This window comes from Salvelinus alpinus, chromosome 6 (genome assembly GCF_045679555.1).
Source record: "Salvelinus alpinus chromosome 6, SLU_Salpinus.1, whole genome shotgun sequence".
Classification (NCBI taxonomy): domain Eukaryota; kingdom Metazoa; phylum Chordata; class Actinopteri; order Salmoniformes; family Salmonidae; genus Salvelinus; species Salvelinus alpinus.
In genome coordinates, this window is record NC_092091.1 from 83,144,912 (window position 1) to 83,164,652 (window position 19,741).

The following is a 19,741-nucleotide window of genomic DNA, read 5'->3' on the forward strand; positions in this document are numbered from 1 at the left end:
CACTTTAAATCACCTTTATTTATTTACAAAGAATTATAGTCTTTACAATAACAGATACTATACATAAAACAATTATTGAATTGATCATTTCATCCATTAAAAAAAGTGCTCTCCAAATTGAATCTCATAATTAGATATGGAATCATGTCAATGAAGTTCAAAGTCAAAAGTTTACAGTCCACTTGTTCATTCTGAATAAGCTTACAGCTCCATTTAATTTAGAAATACAACATATGACACGTTTCTGAGTATGACATCATAGTACCTTTTTTAGTAATTACATAATGACTTAAATAAATGACAGGATAGTGTTAGTTTCGACCTTCAAACTAGTCTTTCTATACAAAATATACACATGCAACATGAATATATAACTACAGGATAGTTTGGACAACTAGTCTTTCCATACTGTGTCACACACACAACCACCCCACCACCAAACCCACCCGCAAAGCTTTTACATTGTTATTGACTGAAAAATACATTTTATTTTTACATCACATGAGTACAATACTGTCTACCAACAGTCTAGATATTCCCTGATTGAATAAAAAAACTCCATGCAGAACTAACCCAACAGTCTTTGAAGATCACAATTATCTAGACGTTGTCTAATAGCCGACTGTTTAATACACCAATTCAGATCTTATTTCATTGAATCAAAGAAAATACAGTCAGAATTCATTAGGCAATGTCAAGTACACGATCATTTATCAAGTAACTTCAAATACATTCAAGTGGTCTTGGTCAGCTTGGTAACAGTGGCACCCTGGGGAACAGGGTGGTACTGAGAAATAGTTGAAGTCCGTCCCAAATGGCACCCTATTCCCCTACGGGCCCTGGTCAAAAGTAGTGCACTATATAGGGTATAAGGTGCCATTTGGGTCTGAACCCTAGGAATAAAGTCAGACTTCAAACCCTTACAGAAGTGTCACCTCACCATGGATAGGGATAATACAAGACCAAGAAACGGAGTGAGAACCTGGAATGTAGTTACCAGGTTGACAACTGTTGTCATTAGACAACATTTAAATATAATTAGTTTAATATAATTATAGAATAAAATTCCAACCAGTTCTAATTCTGTGTGTGTTTTATGTTGATCGTCCTGTTTGATTGACAGCTGCGGGTGTTGACTGTTCCAGAAGGCACATCTCGCTGGTCTCCAGTCAGGACTGGGCTGTCAGCAACATCAGGCTCATACTCTGTGCACCTGGGGAGGAAAAAGAATAACAGTATTTAGTGAAAATCCATGTATCCTTCCTAGCAACTAATCCAATGTGTAATGCAACATGCAAGCATTAGCAACTACTAGCTCGCTGGGACCAATGTGTTCTGTCCATAGAATTAGATTACATTGAGCAGACATACAGTAGCTCTGAAAACAATGTCAGTCGGAATGTACGGAATTCTGAAGGGGCACAGAATTCTAATGCCATGATCAAACATTCAAATGGAATGTTGCTTAGAGTCTGTTGTCCTAGTTCTAATTCTAGTTCTATGCTCGTGTCATTCTATTTACCTTCTGTACTATTACATCACTGAGCAGGACCTCTTTACTGGCCTGGCAGTCTCTCCTGTTGGCATAGTAGAGGTGGGACAGAAACGGGACAGAGTTTAGGGAGAATCTACTATATGTTGGCCACAGTAGGTATTGTATTATATGTGGTATTGGTTGGGGTCTTACATTTGTTTCTTATCCTAATTAATAATATTATAAAAATTAAACATGTCCTCTGTTGTTTGTGACCAAAGGGCCCTTTACTCAAAGAAAACAAGCAATATATTTATCTAAATTGTCTGCCTTTTCCTAACTCTAAATATATGCAAAAACAACAACAAAAATAACTACACTAAAAATCCCACATAAGAAATAAAGAGTGTAGAGATCTGACTTACCTTCCACCTTGGCTTCCTCCACTGCCTCTGCGGTCACCTCAGCAGGCCAATCGGAGGCACACTCCTCCGCGGTCACCTCCACTGCCTCCTCCACACCAGCAGGGGGAGCCTCTACTTCCACCACAGATGCAGCCTCTACAACTTCCACGGGGGTGACTGCCACAGCAGCCTCAACTGGGACAGCCTCAGAAGCAGGGTGGCATGACGTGAAGAGGGCCTCCTTGACTTCCTCAGCCGGGGCTGCCTTCGCCTCCACTGCCACGACATCCAGGGCTGAGGCTGCTGCCAGCATCGCCGCCTCCACGACGAGCGACTCATCCTCAGACATTTGGGCTGTCTCCACAGCCTCCTTTGCCGCTGGTGGTTCCTCTGCTGCTGGTTCCTCCATCTCTGGGGCTTCCTCCACTGGGGCAGCATCCTCTACTACTGCTACCTCTTCGGCTGCAGGTACCTCTGCCTCAACTGGCGCTGCCTCTTCGACTGGGGCAGCCTCTTCTGGGGAAAATTCCTCTACTGCTGGTGCTTCTACTATTGGTCCCTCCTCGGCTGAAGCCTCAGGTACATCCACAGCGGCAGAAGCCTCAGGTACTTCCACAGCGGCAGAAGCCTCAGGTACTTCCACAGCGGCAGAAGCCTCAGCCTCAGGTACTTCCACAGCGGCAGAAGCCTCAGGTACTTCCACAGCGGCAGAAGCCTCAGGTACTTCCACAGCGGCAGAAGCCTCAGGTACTTCCACAGCGGCAGAAGCCTCAGGTACTTCCACAGCGGCAGAAGCCTCAGGTACTTCCACAGCGGCAGAAGCCTCAGGTACTTCCACAGCGGCAGAAGCCTCAGGTACTTCCACAGCGGCAGAAGCCTCAGGTACTTCCACAGCGGCAGGAGCCTCAGGTACTTCCACAGCGGCAGAAGCCTCAGCCTCAGGTACTTCCACAGCGGCAGGGAGCTCTGGGGCCTCTAGGGGAGGTGCAGCCGTCTCCTCCTCTGCAACAGCAGCTGGAGCCTCCTCTACGGCGACCGGAACTACTTCCTCTGGCTCAGGGGTCGCCTCAGCAACCACTTCCTCTGTGACATCAGGGACAGCAACAACAACCTCCTCTTCTGGTTTGGGCTCTTCAGTTTCCACGACAGCTGCTTCTGCGTCTTCAGCTGGTGCTTCTACTGCCACTTCCCCCTCCACGGATACTTCCTCCTCTACCTTAGCTTCAGGAACCTCCAGGGGTTCTAGAATGTCCTCGGTGGGAGCGAGTGAGGATTCTTCAGTCCGGTCTTCTATGTGTTGGACGGCGGGCATGAGCCTCCTCTCGCTAACCGAGGCAGCAGCGATCTCAGAGCTGACCAGGAGCTTCATGGAGGCAGACGTGATGTCAGACACAGCATCTAAAAAGAGAAGCAACAGTCATGTCAGTCATGCAAGAAAGACAAAAAGGCTGCCTGTATACTGCAGAAACACTTGTGAGCTTTTCAGAAAAGTATTTACAAAAATATTGTATATACAAAGGAAGGCGCAGATCAGCAGACACCATACTAAATCAGTCAACCTACATAGAGTAACCATGTCAGATGTGGGTGTGTTATTGTTACAACAGACACCATACTAAATCAGTCACAAGCTTCACATAGAGTAACCATGTCAGATATGGGTGTGTTATTGTTACAACAGACACCATACTAAATCAGTCACAAGCTTCACAGAGTAACCATGTTAGATGTGGGTGTGTTACAACAGATACCATACTAAATCAGTCAACCTACATAGAGTAACCATGTCAGATGTGGGCGATGGTGTTATTGTATTACAGTAGTCTAGTATCTTCTTCCACAGAGAATCGCATATTGGCATTTTATCAACTCTATAGACATCAACTAACCTAAACGTTTGTTTTTTATGTAAGGAAAAGTGTATTGTACTGTAATGGTATCTATGTAGGCCTGTACCACGGTCTTACAAACAGCCTACATATTGATAGGGGTCATTTATTTACAGATATCAAATCATGTGTGAAGTAATAACATTCTGGGAAGATTCAATCTTTATTAAAGTAATTAAAACATTGTTTACCGTCTACTGTACTTACCTTCCATTCACCTCAGGGCTCAGGATGACATACCTTGACATCATTCTGCACGTGACCATCAGGGGGGAGTCTAACACATGGGACTAGTCCAGCAGCCATGTCATGCCCCTTGTCTGTGTAGTGTGGATAAAAACCTGGAGGTTTGTTGATAAAGACCCTACTACAGGCTGGCATGTTATGACTGATAAAGACCCTACTACAGGCTGGCATGTTATGACTGATAAACACCCCACTTCGGGAGTAGCCAAGTGTGTACGGATCCATTTAGTTCTCTGAACTGTTCATTCCATCCAGTTCCTGGTCGTGTTTGGATGTGCACAGGGCCTAAGGCCATTGGACAGTGTTGATCAACTGCCGGTAGTCTGACTGCTTTTTAAGTACAGCCTGGTATTCGTACACTACTTTAACGAGCCTACAAATTAAAAACTAGAAAGCAATTCATGCCAAGTACCATTATACTAAACGCATCATAAAGACAAAGCATACAGAAGGTGAATGTTATTTAATAACTAATCATGGTTTAGTGTTTTTATATTTGCTTTGATGGTTGTAAAACCCGTAGAGCCAGACCTGTCAAATCAATCTGCTGCTGTGGCTACACACCAGTTTGTACCAGTTCTGGGTTGGAAGCCTGACAGGCACAGAGACTAGAGAATTCTGAAATATGGTACAAGATAGTGTCTATTCTGAGATAAAATATCACACACAGACACAAAACCTTTCAATACACACGGGAGCATGAACATGGCATTGAGGCACCTGATATAGATGATCATAAAAGGAATATCCAACTGCTACCTAAACCCATGACTAAACTAAAAGCAATGTACGGCAATGGGTATGTCTAGACTAGCGGAGTTCTATGTTATGGATGGGTGGGTGTGGGAACTATAGGTTCAACATAACTGGTAAATGTTTAACAAAGCCTGCCGTCCCATAATGTGTAGGTTAGGCTTAGATCGTTTTTTTATAAATAAAAATAGATTCCTGGAAAATTGTTTAATCATTTGTTCTGTTCAGAATCTGACCTAATATGCAAATGTTTTGTAAAAAAAAAAAAGCAGTAAAATCTGAAATGGTCATTTCTATTTGGATAAAAACGTTAGACAAAACGCAGCAATAGTGTTTATTACACACGTGAGGGTAATACAATAGAAGAAATGGACGCAGTAGAAGAAATGGACCATAGAAGTAACTGACAACGTCTTTATTGAAGGACTTGTAGCTTCCTGAATTACTTCTTCACTGATACTTTATAAAACATCTCCTTAAAGTTGTCAACAATGGTGCATTATTAGTTGGCCCGTGGCGGCCATCTCCAGACAGTACAACATTTCCAACGTCGACGGATCGGAGAGGAATAGAACAGCAATGTTGAAGAGAAATTGTTATTATAAAATGTTCCCTTAATGTTAAACCTTTCACAGTTAGGAAATAAAAAGACAAAGACTTGTAACAGCATCGGCGCACGCAAATAAACTAAATGAACAAAACGGCTTGGACTTTTTGAAGTTCTATTGAGAGATGGTGGTGAATGATTGGCTGGCTGAAGGGAAAAAAAACACTTAGTGTGACAGTATTAGTAGTAGAATGTATGTCTGCATCACAAATGGAACCCTATTCCCTATAAAGCGCACTAGTTTTAACCAGGGCCAATAGGCCACACCATAGGGCTCTGGTGAAACGTAGCGCACTATATAGAGCCCAGCGTCATCCGGGTTAGGGGAGGGTTTGGCCGGGGTAGGCCGTCATTGTAAATAAGAATTTGTTCTTAACTGACTTGCCTAGTTAAATAAAGGTTAAATACAGGGAATCATTTGGGATGCAGCCTGGGGGGCAGCGTCCTGGACAGCTTCATTACATCATGGAAGTCCTGGCTGGTTTGTGTGTCAGTCACCGTGGTTACAAGGCAAACTTGAGTGTTGGTTGATTAAACTAGTTGTGGACTCTTCTAGATAAAACGTTCCACTAGGTGCTCCACTAGGAGGTAAGGCAGGTAAAGAAGAAAATCACGACTACAGTTTGTTACGTGAGGTTTGAAGTTGAAGGTAGAGGCTCAGGTTCTGTAAACAACAGGTAAAAAGGTGCATTTTAGTGGAAGTCACTTCCCACCAAGCACTTATCCAAGACCCGCTTTTAATTAAACAACTCCTAGGGCTGCAACGGGCCGCGCCCCTCTTTCCACGGTTATGGTTCCAGGAACTGATAGGGCCACACATTCTTTGTATAAACACTTGTTTAAAATACATGATGCTTATCGTGGTTTCAAATGATGAATAGCTACACAAATCTCCAGGATGAACCAATAATTGAAAAGATTAGAAAGGCTTTAAAATGTTTTTATAAAAGTGTACCAGAGTTAGGGGGGGGCAAACTACTCATATCCTACAGCATTGCGGTCTGTATCATCCAATCACAGAGCAGAATACAAGTCATGTGGTTTGTTAGTGAACACATGATGGTAAGCGATAGCTGTAGTATCTTCCAATCACAGAGCAGATCCAAGTTACGTCATCTGTTCGATGCCACATCATGTGGCGCTAACAGATCACGTGAATTGTATCTGCTCTGATTGGACGATACAGACCGCGAGGCTCCATGGTTAGTGTCGGCTTTGGTGCTCTTTGAAACAAACTGACAGTACAAACGAGATTTCTCAGAGGTTTAAACATTCATAACTGAAGGACACTACATCAACGTAAGACATTGTTTTGCAAATTCGGTTGAAATAGAACGTCTACGTTGCACAGTAATATTGCTAGTATTTGATACCACTAAGGATTTTGAGGATTGAGAATCCACTTCCTGAACCACTGGTTGCAGCCCTATTTGCTCAGCATTGGGGGCAAGGGGGAACTGATCCCTTATCGGTGCTTGGTGGGGGCAGACTTCTCCCTGGCACAGTGTCTAGGATGTGCTAAGAAGGATCAGACAGAGACGATGTCATAAAGAGATCAGTGAGGACACAGAGAACCAACTGATCCAATTGTTCCCCAACGTTCCAATCACTGGGAGTTCCATTTGGGCACTGGAACACGGAGCTTTATGACATCACCGACTAATCCTTCTAGAGCTTATCCCAGGGAGAGGTGTGAGCAGCACTTACAGGAGGAGAGAGCAGGAAGGAGGAAGCAGGTTTTTGGTCACATTTCACAATAAGATGCAGTTCAAAATGCTTCTCTGACTGGTATATTTATTACTTGCATAATAACCATTTAAGCTGCTTGAAGTGCTTATCGTCTCGAGGTTCATCACATGACCTTCCTTTCAATCTGAATTTGGAGCACGTTCAACGCATCGTCAAAATGGAGTGCAAACTTGAATAGAGCCAAGATAGCAGACTGACATGATGTAGAACTCCTCAATCCATCTGGAATCTTAAGGGACAAAGTCATTCAGACAGAAGTGAAGGAAAAAGAAGGTGCCATTTTCTGTCCTGAATTCTAAGGGCCACTTGGGAAAACTTTACATTAGAAGTGTCCAAAAATGGCAACCTATTCCCTATATAGTGACAATGTACTACTTTTGACCAGAGCCTATGGGCCCTATATAGGGAATAGGGTGCCATTTCAGAGGCACATAGGTTTGTGGATCAGGACAACATGTACCATCATAAATCCAATATCTCCCTTTACATCCCCTTTAACACCTAGGAACTCCTCAGAAAAACAGAGCCAGGAGTTTTCCCCAACAACCATGATCCGACCAGAAAAAATAACCTCCTGTCCCCATTGATAAATACGACCATATTGCTTGACAAATAGACCGGTATTATTTAAAAACCTGAAACGGCTCTGTATTTAGCTGTGGTGTAAAGGAGTCAGAATGAGAAGAGACAGCTGTCCCTGTCACCATGACATCATACCTAACTAAAGTGTTCTTTAACAGAACATAGTCCACCTCCTGCTTCTTATTGTACCATGTGCTAGCAGATAGGGGGCTGTGATACAAAAAGGAACCCTATTCCATACGTAGGGTGCTACTTTAAACCAGGGAAAGTAGTGCACTACATAGGGAATAGGGTGTGGGGGGGTGTCAGGTGTAGGGTTGGGGGGGGTAGTAGTAAGAGGGACACACCACAGCTAAACACACCCCTCTAGGTTGACCTTTCAACTCTGACCCCTTATGCTGCCACCTCGGCGGCAGGGGCCACTTCTGCCTCAGGGGCGGTGGGAGCCGTCTCGGCCACTACTTCGGCCACAACTTCCTCACCCGCGGCCTCCGCGGCAACGTCCTCTTCCACGACGCCAGGAGCCGCCTCTGCGACAGCCTCCGGGGCAGCTTCTTCCGCAACTTCCACTGCGGGCGCCTCCTCAACTGCGACGACCTCTGGTTCCGCAGCAACCTCTGCAACCGCCTCTACGACGGCAACGGATTCGGCGGCGACCTCTGCTACGACTTCCTCTGCTGCTGTAGGCGCCTCCTCGACGGCGGCTGTCTCAGCGACCACCTCGGCTAACACCTCTGCTTCTACTGGTGCCGGTTCTTCTGGGGATTCTACTTCCTCTTCTGCTGGTGCTGCTTCCTCTGCTGCTGGTGCTGCTTCCTCTGCTGCTGGTGCTGCTTCCTCTGCTGCTGGTGCTGCTTCTGGAAGGAGATGGCGCGAGAGAGAGAAGTGGAATAGAGAGAAAGGTGAGGACACGTTCTCATCCCTCCCTACAGGGTTTTGTCCAATTCCAACATCAATCCCCAAAAGACAGATTCTAAATTGTACCATGTGGTCTGGTCCCTGGGTAGAAAATATCCTGATCAGGAACAAAAGGAAAGGTGGATCCAATATGGAGAAAAACACTAAATGAAGTTTAAACTGCTTTCAGTTATTAGACCTCTGCTAAGCAGTTAACGACCTTTTAATGTGTGATGCAGTTTGACCTTTGAACCCTCTGGAAACCCCTGAGGCGTATACTACGAATGTCGCTAGATGTACTCAGGCTTCTCTGAAATGAGCTAGCTTCAGTTAGCGAAGGTAGATATTGACTGTGCACCCGTCACTTCCTCGAGCCTGCTCATGCCAGGCTTGTAACTACATGGCTAGTCCAACACCGAACTCGTCATGGACAATGCTGAAACATCAATACATGTGCCAGAGTGACACATTTTTATTCTTGACTAAATCAAATTGAAACAAAAAAAATCCCCCTTCAGCAGACTATGGTGTGGAATGGGCTATTAGAAGTACAGTCTCACACACATTGTTTCTTCGGTGTTCTTAGTCCCTTTCCCCCCCCCCCCCCCCAGTCCTAAAATCATTGTATTAGGAACGTTATACCGCATGTGAAGTTTCAGTCACTCATTGTTTTGTTGTCATATGTATTTGATTGCAACTTTTAACACAAGAACAGTTGATTAATAAAATATTGAGTCAGTCGTCTTCCTCAAACATGGAGAATAAAGAAATTATCCATTCAGAGGGAGGAGATCTACTTGGTCCTCAACTCACGGCTTTAACGCTTCATTCAGGATCAGTAGAGTTAGCCTGCCCGGTGCAAGGTAGTTCTGAAGGATTCATTGGCATAGAAGTGTAGCTGGCTAAAAAAGGTGAGCCACATTCGTGTCAGCAGTCATCCTGAGTTGAACTCAGAGTCGACCAAAGACAACTCAAACCACATTCGTCGTTTAGGGCTCCGACCAGGTTGGTGACGCCTGCTCAGCTGTAAAGGACCCCTGTGGCTTTGAAAAAACGTCAAATCCCTATTCCTCAATTCCTTGATTACATGCCCTCAAAGGTCATTGGAGGAGGGAGGTCAGAGGGGCAAGACCTCGGATCCTTTCCTCCAATGTGCTTTGAGAGAGCGGCGAGGAATAGTGGAATCCAGGATGGGATCTGACAGCTTGTTAATGCCACAGAGGTGAGCTGCAGCTCATTAGGTGTCAACTTAAGGATTGTCAGAGAGTCACTCTCGCCAAAATAAGTCCAATGAGTTTCTATGGCTTGTTTTGGACCGAAGCTTGTCGCCTGCCTTCGCGCCATTGGGACAACAACTCCCATCGTTCGGGTGGAGACATGACATACAGATCTCGGGTCAAAGGGCGTCAATGATTAACAGGGGGAGGCAAGAAATGGAGTGAACAAGGACAGAGGGAGGAAGCCAGGATTTGTTTGACGGCTAGTAACCTTATCGGACACAGCGACAATCCCAAGACGCACCACATTTCCCTACATAGTGCACTACTTTTGACCAGAGCCCTATGGGCCCTGGTCAAATGTAGTGCACTAAATAGGGAATAGGGTGCCTCATGGGGCGCACAACAAGCCAGAAGGATCAGCTGGAGGAGGGTTAAGAGGTCAAGGTTAACTAGGCTTAACTGAAATCAGCTGTTTTTATAAACAAACCATTATAATAGGTAACAAGGATAATCTCAACTGATTAGCCAGTGGTCTGTATTGGTGTTTAAACTGGCCACTGACTAGTTAAATGTCCAGCCACATTCTGTTGTAGAAATATACCCAAGTACACAATCAAGGATAAGATCTCAACTAATTAGCCAGGAATGACAGCAGTAGCCTCAACTTGTTTTAAACTGTATAAATAAGAAGACGAGGAGCTTGGGGTCAGGTACTTTGGGCGACATAGCTGTGACAGACTAAGCAATGAGCAAACATCCAAACATAACATGCAGTCAGGACATACATTCCAGGACATTTTGGAATACACCAAAAGATGTGCAAATGTAGAAAAGAAAAAAGGGCAACAGGTAGATATGAAGGGAATGAATGAGTTCCCATGTCTTAGTCTGAACTGTGTGGAGATGTGTGCAAAGTGTGTCCAGATTATGTAGCTATTTTAGAAACAGGTAAAGGAGAGTTTAGAACGTTTAAAGGGGTAGAGTTGGTTGAATACGTGTAGGCCAGGTGTAGAAATCCAAGTTATTATTTCAAGTTTGTTGGCTAGCAATGACAAAATGGCTACCAGTGCCAGGTGTATCAGGGGAGGTGTAGAATTTCATTTAAAGTTAATGTGATCGAATAGCGAAGCCTACAAAATGGCGGCTCCCATCACCACAAACGCATGAAATGGCAGTTGGTTACGCTTTGTTCTGACAGGAAGTTGTAAGATGTTTCATGCCAGGTATGACTAGAGCAGTGTCTCAAACGCCACTCTATTCCCATCACCACAGTGCCGGAGAGACACGATCTGCTAAAGCATTCAAGCTACATTTTTCACAGGCACGCTAAAAGATTTCCCCCTCTGCCTCGCCTGTAACACAAAAAGAAAAAATGACATGCGTTGTCTATATATATAGGTTAAGGGTTTGTCTATACACTGTATGGCCACTAGTGTACTAAGGATGGGTGAATGTAGGTAGGAACAGAAAACTAGACTCTACATGAACCAATCAGAGCTCCCAGCGACACCATGTGAACCAAGGAGCTTAGCCCAACAACAGACCAATCAGGCGATCTGGGCACAGGGCCCGGGAACCCCGACAGGTCAATTAATCACTGACAGAAATCAGCCCTGACAGTCTAGATTAATAGCATTCAGAGTGATCATTCCACCATGCTGGCATGTCAGTGGCAGCGCCAAAACAGGGTCCGTGCCAAATGAAAACATTTGGCTAGGCTTAGTGTGGACAAAAACATTACTGTCATGGTTTCAACGTTCTGATGAGACATTCCTTCTCCAACTGACACTAGAACTTTGTCCATTATGATGAGGAATTCTGGAATACTGAGAGTACAAATTCTAGAACTCCCCTAGGATTCTACATTCTATGGTTCTAAATTCTATGGTTCATGTCTATTGGTAGAATGTCAAGAGTGTGGATCAGTGGAGCGTGTGGCAGTGTAGACAGTAGGCTACTTAGTACTCACCCTTGGGCCTCAAGTTCATCTCGGCGAGTCTGTCATTGTACCGCTCACTGTCACCATTCACTGTCTTGTAAGCCTGAATGGAACAGACAGACGGAGGTTGGAGGGACACGCCAAATTAAAAGAACACAGAAAGGGAATCTAGCTGCATTTCAAAATGGCTGCCTTAAACTCTAAGTTGAGAAGCTGAATCCTCTCTTCCCTCAGCACTAGCGAGTAACAGTGTAGTGTTAAATAAAGGAGTGGACTAAGCTAACGTCCTTGCCAACAGTTGTCTGTAGAACTGGTATAACGGTCTTTAAAAAGCACCACGGTAAGGGTTCTCCATGACAACAGTTACCACAAGGCTGTACAGTGAGCTCAACGTATTGGGACAGGGCCAGTGAGCTCAACGTATTGGGACAGGGCTGTGAGCTCAACGTATTGGGACAAGGCTGTACAGTGAGCTCAACGTATTGGGACAAGGCTGTACAGTGAGCTCAACGTATTGGGACAAGGCTGTACAGTGAGCTCAACGTATTGGGACAAGGCTGTACAGTGAGCTCAACGTATTGGGACAAGGCTGTACAGTGAGCTCAACGTATTGGGACATGGCTGTACAGTGAGCTCAACGTATTGGGACATGGCTGTACAGTGAGCTCAACGTACTGGGACAAGGCTGTACAGTGAGCTCAACGTATTGGGACAAGGCTGTACAGTGAGCTCAACGTATTGGGACAAGGCTGTACAGTGAGCTCAACGTATTGGGACAAGGCTGTACAGTGAGCTCAACGTACTGGGACAGGGACAGTGAGCTCAACGTACTGGGACAGGGACAGTGAGCTCAACGTACTGGGACAGTGAGCTCAACGTACTGGGACAGGGACAGTGAGCTCAACGTACTGGGACAGTGAGCTCAACGTACTGGGACAGTGAGCTCAACGTACTGGGACAGTGACAGTGAGCTCAACGTATTGGGACAGTGACAGTGAGCTCAACGTATTGGGACAGTGACAGTGAGCTCAACGTACTGGGACAGTGACAGTGAGCTCAACGTATTGGGACAGTGACAGTGAGCTCAACGTACTGGGACAGTGACAGTGAGCTCAACGTATTGGGACAGTGACAGTGAGCTCAACGTACTGGGACAGTGACAGTGAGCTCAACGTATTGGGACAGTGACAGTGAGCTCAACGTATTGGGACAGTGACAGTGAGCTCAACGTACTGGGACAGTGACAGTGAGCTCAACGTACTGGGACAGGGACAGTGAGCTCAACGTATTGGGACAGTGACAGTGAGCTCAACGTACTGGGACAGGGACAGTGAGCTCAACGTACTGGGACAGTGACAGTGAGCTCAACGTACTGGGACAGTGACAGTGAGCTCAACGTACTGGGACAGTGACAGTGAGCTCAACGTACTGGGACAGTGACAGTGAGCTCAACGTATTGGGACAGGGGAAGTGAGCTCAACGTATCGGGACAGGGACAGTGAGCTCAACGTATCGGGACAGGGACAGTGAGCTCAACGTATTGGGACAGGGAGAGTGAGCTCAACGTACTGGGACAGGGACAGGGACAGTGAGCTCAACGTATTGGGACAGGGACAGTGAGCTCAACGTATTGGGACAGGGACAGTGAGCTCAACGTACTGGGACAGGGACAGTGAGCTCAACGTATTGGGACAGGGACAGTGAGCTCAACGTATTGGGACAGGGACAGTGAGCTCAACATACTGGGACAGGGACAGTGAGCTCAACGTACTGGGACAGTGACAGTGAGCTCAACGTACTGGGACAGGGACAGTGAGCTCAACGTACTGGGACAGGGACAGGGACAGTGAGCTCAACGTACTGGGACAGGGACAGGGACAGTGAGCTCAACGTATTGGGACAGGGACAGGGACAGTGAGCTCAACGTATTGGGACAGTGACAGTGAGCTCAACGTACTGGGACAGTGACAGTGAGCTCAACGTATTGGGACAGTGACAGTGAGCTCAACGTATTGGGACAGTGACAGTGAGCTCAACGTACTGGGACAGTGACAGTGAGCTCAACGTACTGGGACAGGGACAGTGAGCTCAACGTATTGGGACAGTGACAGTGAGCTCAACGTACTGGGACAGGGACAGTGAGCTCAACGTACTGGGACAGTGACAGTGAGCTCAACGTACTGGGACAGTGACAGTGAGCTCAACGTATTGGGACAGGGACAGGGACAGTGAGCTCAACGTATTGGGACAGGGACAGTGAGCTCAACGTATTGGGACAGGGACAGTGAGCTCAACGTACTGGGACAGGGACAGTGAGCTCAACGTACTGGGACAGGGACAGTGAGCTCAACGTATTGGGACAGGGACAGTGAGCTCAACGTATCGGGACAGGGACAGTGAGCTCAACGTACTGGGACAGTGACAGTGAGCTCAACGTACTGGGACAGGGACAGTGAGCTCAACGTACTGGGACAGGGACAGGGACAGTGAGCTCAACGTATTGGGACAGGGACAGTGAGCTCAACGTATTGGGACAGGGACAGTGAGCTCAACGTACTGGGACAGGGACAGTGAGCTCAACGTATTGGGACAGGGACAGTGAGCTCAACGTATTGGGACAGGGACAGTGAGCTCAACGTATCGGGACAGGGACAGTGAGCTCAACGTACTGGGACAGTGACAGTGAGCTCAACGTACTGGGACAGGGACAGTGAGCTCAACGTACTGGGACAGGGTCAGTGAGCTCAACGTATTGGGACAGGGACAGTGAGCTCAACGTATTGGGACAGTGACAGTGAGCTCAACGTATTGGGACAGGGTCAGTGAGCTCAACGTACTGGGACAGGGGCAGTGAGCTCAACGTACTGGGACAGGGTCAGTGAGCTCAACGTACTGGGACAGGGACAGTGAGCTCAACGTATTGGGACAGTGACAGTGAGCTCAACGTATTGGGACAGGGTCAGTGAGCTCAACGTATTGGGACAGGGACAGTGAGCTCAACGTACTGGGACAGCGACACATTTGTTGTTGTTTTGGCTCTCTACTCCTGCACTTTGTAATGCAAATGACTAGAGGTTCAAATGCAGACTGTCAGCTTTCAATTGGAGGGTAGTTTCATCCATACCTGGTGAACCGTTTAGAAATTACAACACTTCTTGTACATAGTCCTCCTCCCCCATTTTAGGGGACCAATAGTTTTGGCAGAATTTCACTTGTATGAGTGTTAAAAGTAGTCAAACATCAAACTTGTGACTATGCTACTTTGTTTTGGTTGCGTTCCAGATTATTTTGTGCCCAATAGAAATAAAATGGTAAATAATGTGTCATTTTAGAGTCACTTATAAATAAGAATAAAATATTATATTGTAATGTGGATGCTACCATGATTACGGACAATCCTGAATGAAATGTAAATAAGGATGAGTGTGAAAGTAACACACCAATTTCATACTCCCAAGACATGCTAACCTCTCATCATTACAATTACAGGGGGAGGTTAGCATTTTATATCATACCCCCAAGACATGCTAACCTCTCATCATTACATTACAGGGGGAGGTTAGCATTTTATATCATACCCCGAAGACATGCTAACCTCTCATCATTACATTACAGGGGGAGGTTAGCATTTTTTATCATACCCCCAAGACATGCTAACCTCTCATCATTACATTACAGGGGGAGGTTAGCATTTTATATCATACCCCCAAGACATGCTAACCTCTCATCATTACATTACAGGGGGAGGTTAGCATTTTGGGGGGGGGGGGGGGTGGTATGATATTTGTGCGTGAGAGAATTATAGTGAGAGAATTATAGAGCAGGTGTTTAACTGAAGCATAGCCTACCTGTGTTTTGTTCCTAGTTGAGGCGAGTGCTGTTGAGTTTCAGCCACGTAAGAGAAAAATGTGGTGGGGTTTTCATCCTACAGTGACGTAATACTATGCTATTATATTGGGTCTTGTAGAATACTATCATTATGTGATCTTGCACACATTCAGTTTTGATCAAGCTTTATTAACCTTTGACCTCCGTTCACCAGAGTAGCCTGTTCTCTACAGGTAGAGGGTCAAGGTGATAATAAACACCAGCAGAACGTAATACCATCTTTAGTCCGGAGGAGAAACGCTCAGAGAAAAGCTGGGGTCCGCAGCCACTCCTCACATTGTTCCCTAACCAACCCACTGATCTGGGGTCATTGTTCCCTAACCAAACCACTGGCCTGGGGTCATTGTTCCCTAACCAAACCACTGGCCTGGGGTCATTGTTCCCTAACCAAACCACTGGCCTGGGGTCATTGTTCCCTAACCAAACCACTAGCCTGGGGTCATTGTTCCCTAACCAAACCACTGATCTGGGGTCATTGTTCCCTAACCAAACCACTGGCCTGGGGTCATTGTTCCCTAACCAAACCACTGGCCTGGGGTCATTGTTCCCTAACCAAACCACTGGCCTGGGGTCATTGTTCCCTAACCAAACCACTGGCCTGGGGTCATTGTTCCCTAACCAAACCACTGGCCTGGGGTCATTGTTCCCTAACCAAACCACTGGCCTGGGGTCATTGTTCCCTAACCAAACCACTGGCCTGGGGTCATTGTTCCCTAACCAAAACACTGACCTGGGGTCATTGTTCCCTAACCAAAACACTGACCTGGGGTCATTATTCCCTAACCAAACCACTGACCTGGGATCATTGTTCCCTAACCAAACCACTGGCCTGGGGTCATTGTTCCCTAACCAAACCACTGGCCTGGGGTCATTGTTCCCTAACCAAACCACTGATCTGGGGTCATTGTTCCCTAACCAAACCACTGATCTGGGGTCATTGTTCCCTAACCAACCCACTGGCCTGGGGTCATTGTTCCCTAACCAAACCACTGGCCTGGGGTCATTGTTCCCTAACCAAACCACTGGCCTGGGGTCATTGTTCCCTAACCAAACCACTGGCCTGGGGTCATTGTTCCCTAACCAAACCACTGGCCTGGGGTCATTGTTCCCTAACCAAACCACTGGCCTGGGGTCATTGTTCCCTAACCAAACCACTGGCCTGGGGTCATTGTTCCCTAACCAAACCACTGGCCTGGGGTCATTGTTCCCTAACCAAACCACTGGCCTGGGATCATTGTTCCCTAACCAAACCACTGGCCTGGGGTCATTGTTCCCTAATCAAACCACTGGCCTGGGGTCATTGTTCCCTAACCAAACCACTGGCCTGGGGTCATTGTTCCCTAACCAAACCACTGGCCTGGGGTCTTTGTTCCCTAACCAAACCACTGGCCTGGGGTCATTGTTCCCTAACCAAACCACTGGCCTGGGGTCATTGTTCCCTAACCAAAACACTGACCTGGGGTCATTGTTCCCTAACCAAAACACTGACCTGGGGTCATTATTCCCTAACCAAACCACTGGCCTGGGGTCATTGTTCCCTAACCAAACCACTGGCCTGGGGTCATTGTTCCCTAACCAAACCACTGATCTGGGGTCATTGTTCCCTAACCAAACCACTGATCTGGGGTCATTGTTCCCTAACCAACCCACTGGCCTGGGGTCATTGTTCCCTAACCAAACCACTGGCCTGGGGTCATTGTTCCCTAACCAAACCACTGGCCTGGGGTCATTGTTCCCTAATCAAACCACTGGCCTGGGGTCATTGTTCCCTAACCAAACCACTGGTCTGGGGTCATTGTTCCCTAACCAAACCACTGGCCTGGGGTCATTGTTCCCTAACCAAACCACTGGCCTGGGGTCATTGTTCCCTAACCAAACCACTAGCCTGGGGTCATTGTTCCCTAACCAAACCACTGGCCTGGGGTCATTGTTCCCTAACCAAACCACTGGCCTGGGGTCATTGTTCCCTAACCAAACCACTGATCTGGGGTCATTATTCCCTAACCAAACCACTGGCCTGGGGTCATTGTTCCCTAACCAAACCACTGGCCTGGGGTCATTGTTCCCTAACCAAACCACTGATCTGGGGTCATTGTTCCCTAACCAAACCACTGATCTGGGGTCATTGTTCCCTAACCAAACCACTGGCCTGGGGTCATTGTTCCCTAACCAAACCACTGGCCTGGGGTCATTGTTCCCTAATCAAACCACTGATCTGGGGTCATTGTTCCCTAATCAAACCACTGGCCTGGGGTCATTGTTCCCTAACCAAACCACTGATCTGGGGTCATTGTTCCCTAACCAAACCACTGATCTGGGGTCATTGTTCCCTAACCAAACCACTGGCCTGGGGTCATTGTTCCCTAACCAAACCACTGATCTGGGGTCATTGTTCCCTAACCAAACCACTGATCTGGGGTCATTGTTCCCTAACCAAACCACTGATCTGGGGTCATTGTTCCCTAACCAAACCACTGATCTGGGGACATTGTTCCCTAACCAAACCACTGATCTGGGGTCAATGTTCCCTAACCAAACCACTGGCCTGGGATCATTGTTCCCTAACCAAACCACTGGCCTGGGGTCATTGTTCCCTAACCAAACCACTAGCCTGGGGTCATTGTTCCCTAACCAAACCACTGATCTGGGGTCATTGTTCCCTAACCAAACCACTGATCTGGGGTCATTGTTCCCTAATCAAACCACTGGCCTGGGGTCATTGTTCCCTAATCAAACCACTGATCTGGGGTCATTGTTCCCTAATCAAACCACTGGCCTGGGGTCATTGTTCCCTAATCAAACCACTGATCTGGGGTCATTGTTCCCTAACCAAACCACTGGCCTGGGGTCATTGTTCCCTAACCAAACCACTGGCCTGGGGTCATTGTTCCCTAACCAAACCACTGGCCTGGGGTCATTGTTCCCTAATCAAACCACTGATCTGGGGTCATTGTTCCCTAATCAAACCACTGGCCTGGGGTCATTGTTCCCTAACCAATCCACTGGCCTGGGGTCATTGTTCCCTAATCAAACCACTGGCCTGGGGTCATTGTTCCCTAACCAAACCACTGGCCTGGGGTCATTGTTCCCTAACCAAACCACTAGCCTGGGGTCATTGTTCCCTAACCAAACCACTGATCTGGGGTCATTGTTCCCTAACCAAACCACTGATCTGGGGTCATTGTTCCCTAATCAAACCACTGGCCTGGGGTCATTGTTCCCTAATCAAACCACTGATCTGGGGTCATTGTTCCCTAATCAAACCACTGATCTGGGGTCATTGTTCCCTAATCAAACCACTGGCCTGGGGTCATTGTTCCCTAATCAAACCACTGATCTGGGGTCATTGTTCCCTAACCAAACCACTGGCCTGGGGTCATTGTTCCCTAACCAAACCACTGGCCTGGGGTCATTGTTCCCTAACCAAACCACTGGCCTGGGGTCATTGTTCCCTAACCAAACCACTGACCTGGGGTCATGTGTCCTAATGTTTACGCATTGTTCCCTAACCAAACCACTGATCTGGGGCCATTGTTCCCTAACCAAACCACTGGCCTGGGGTCATTGTTCCCTAACCAAACCACTGATCTGGGGTCATTGTTCCCTAACCAAACCACTGATCTGGGGTCATTGTTCCCTAACCAAACCACTGGCCTGGGGTCATTGTTCCCTAACCAAACCACTGATCTGGGGTCATTGTTCCCTAACCAAACCACTGGCCTGGGGTCATTGTTCCCTAACCAAACCACTGACCTGGGGTCATTGTTCCCTAACCAAACCACTGGCCTGGGGTCATTGTTCCCTAACCAAACCACTGGCCTGGGGTCATTGTTCCCTAACCAAACCACTGATCTGGGGTCATTGTTCCCTAACCAAACCACTAGCCTGGGGTCATTGTTCCCTAACCAAACCACTGATCTGGGGTCATTGTTCCCTAACCAAACCACTAGCCTGGGGTCATTGTTCCCTAACCAAACCACTGATCTGGGGTCATTGTTCCCTAACCAAACCACTAGCCTGGGGTCATTGTTCCCTAACCAAACCACTGATCTGGGGTCATTGTTCCCTAACCAAACCACTGATCTGGGGTCAT

The 19,741-nt window shown here is 46.9% G+C and overlaps 1 protein-coding gene across 1 annotated transcript in view; it reads right to left on the reverse strand.

The window, feature by feature from the left end:
• Window positions 1–19,741, reverse strand: part of LOC139579773 (calphotin-like) — a 28,073-nt gene continuing 8,332 nt past the window's right edge. Inside the window, exons 3-7 of the mRNA XM_071408594.1 lie at window positions 11,791–11,863; window positions 8,104–8,561; window positions 1,900–3,292; window positions 1,523–1,577; window positions 1–1,213 (exon numbers count right to left, since the gene is read on the reverse strand). Of these exons, the coding sequence (XP_071264695.1) occupies window positions 1,534–1,577; window positions 1,900–3,292; window positions 8,104–8,561; window positions 11,791–11,863 (1,968 nt within the window). The 3' untranslated portion in view covers window positions 1–1,213; window positions 1,523–1,533. The remainder of the gene's footprint in view (window positions 1,214–1,522; window positions 1,578–1,899; window positions 3,293–8,103; window positions 8,562–11,790; window positions 11,864–19,741) is intronic.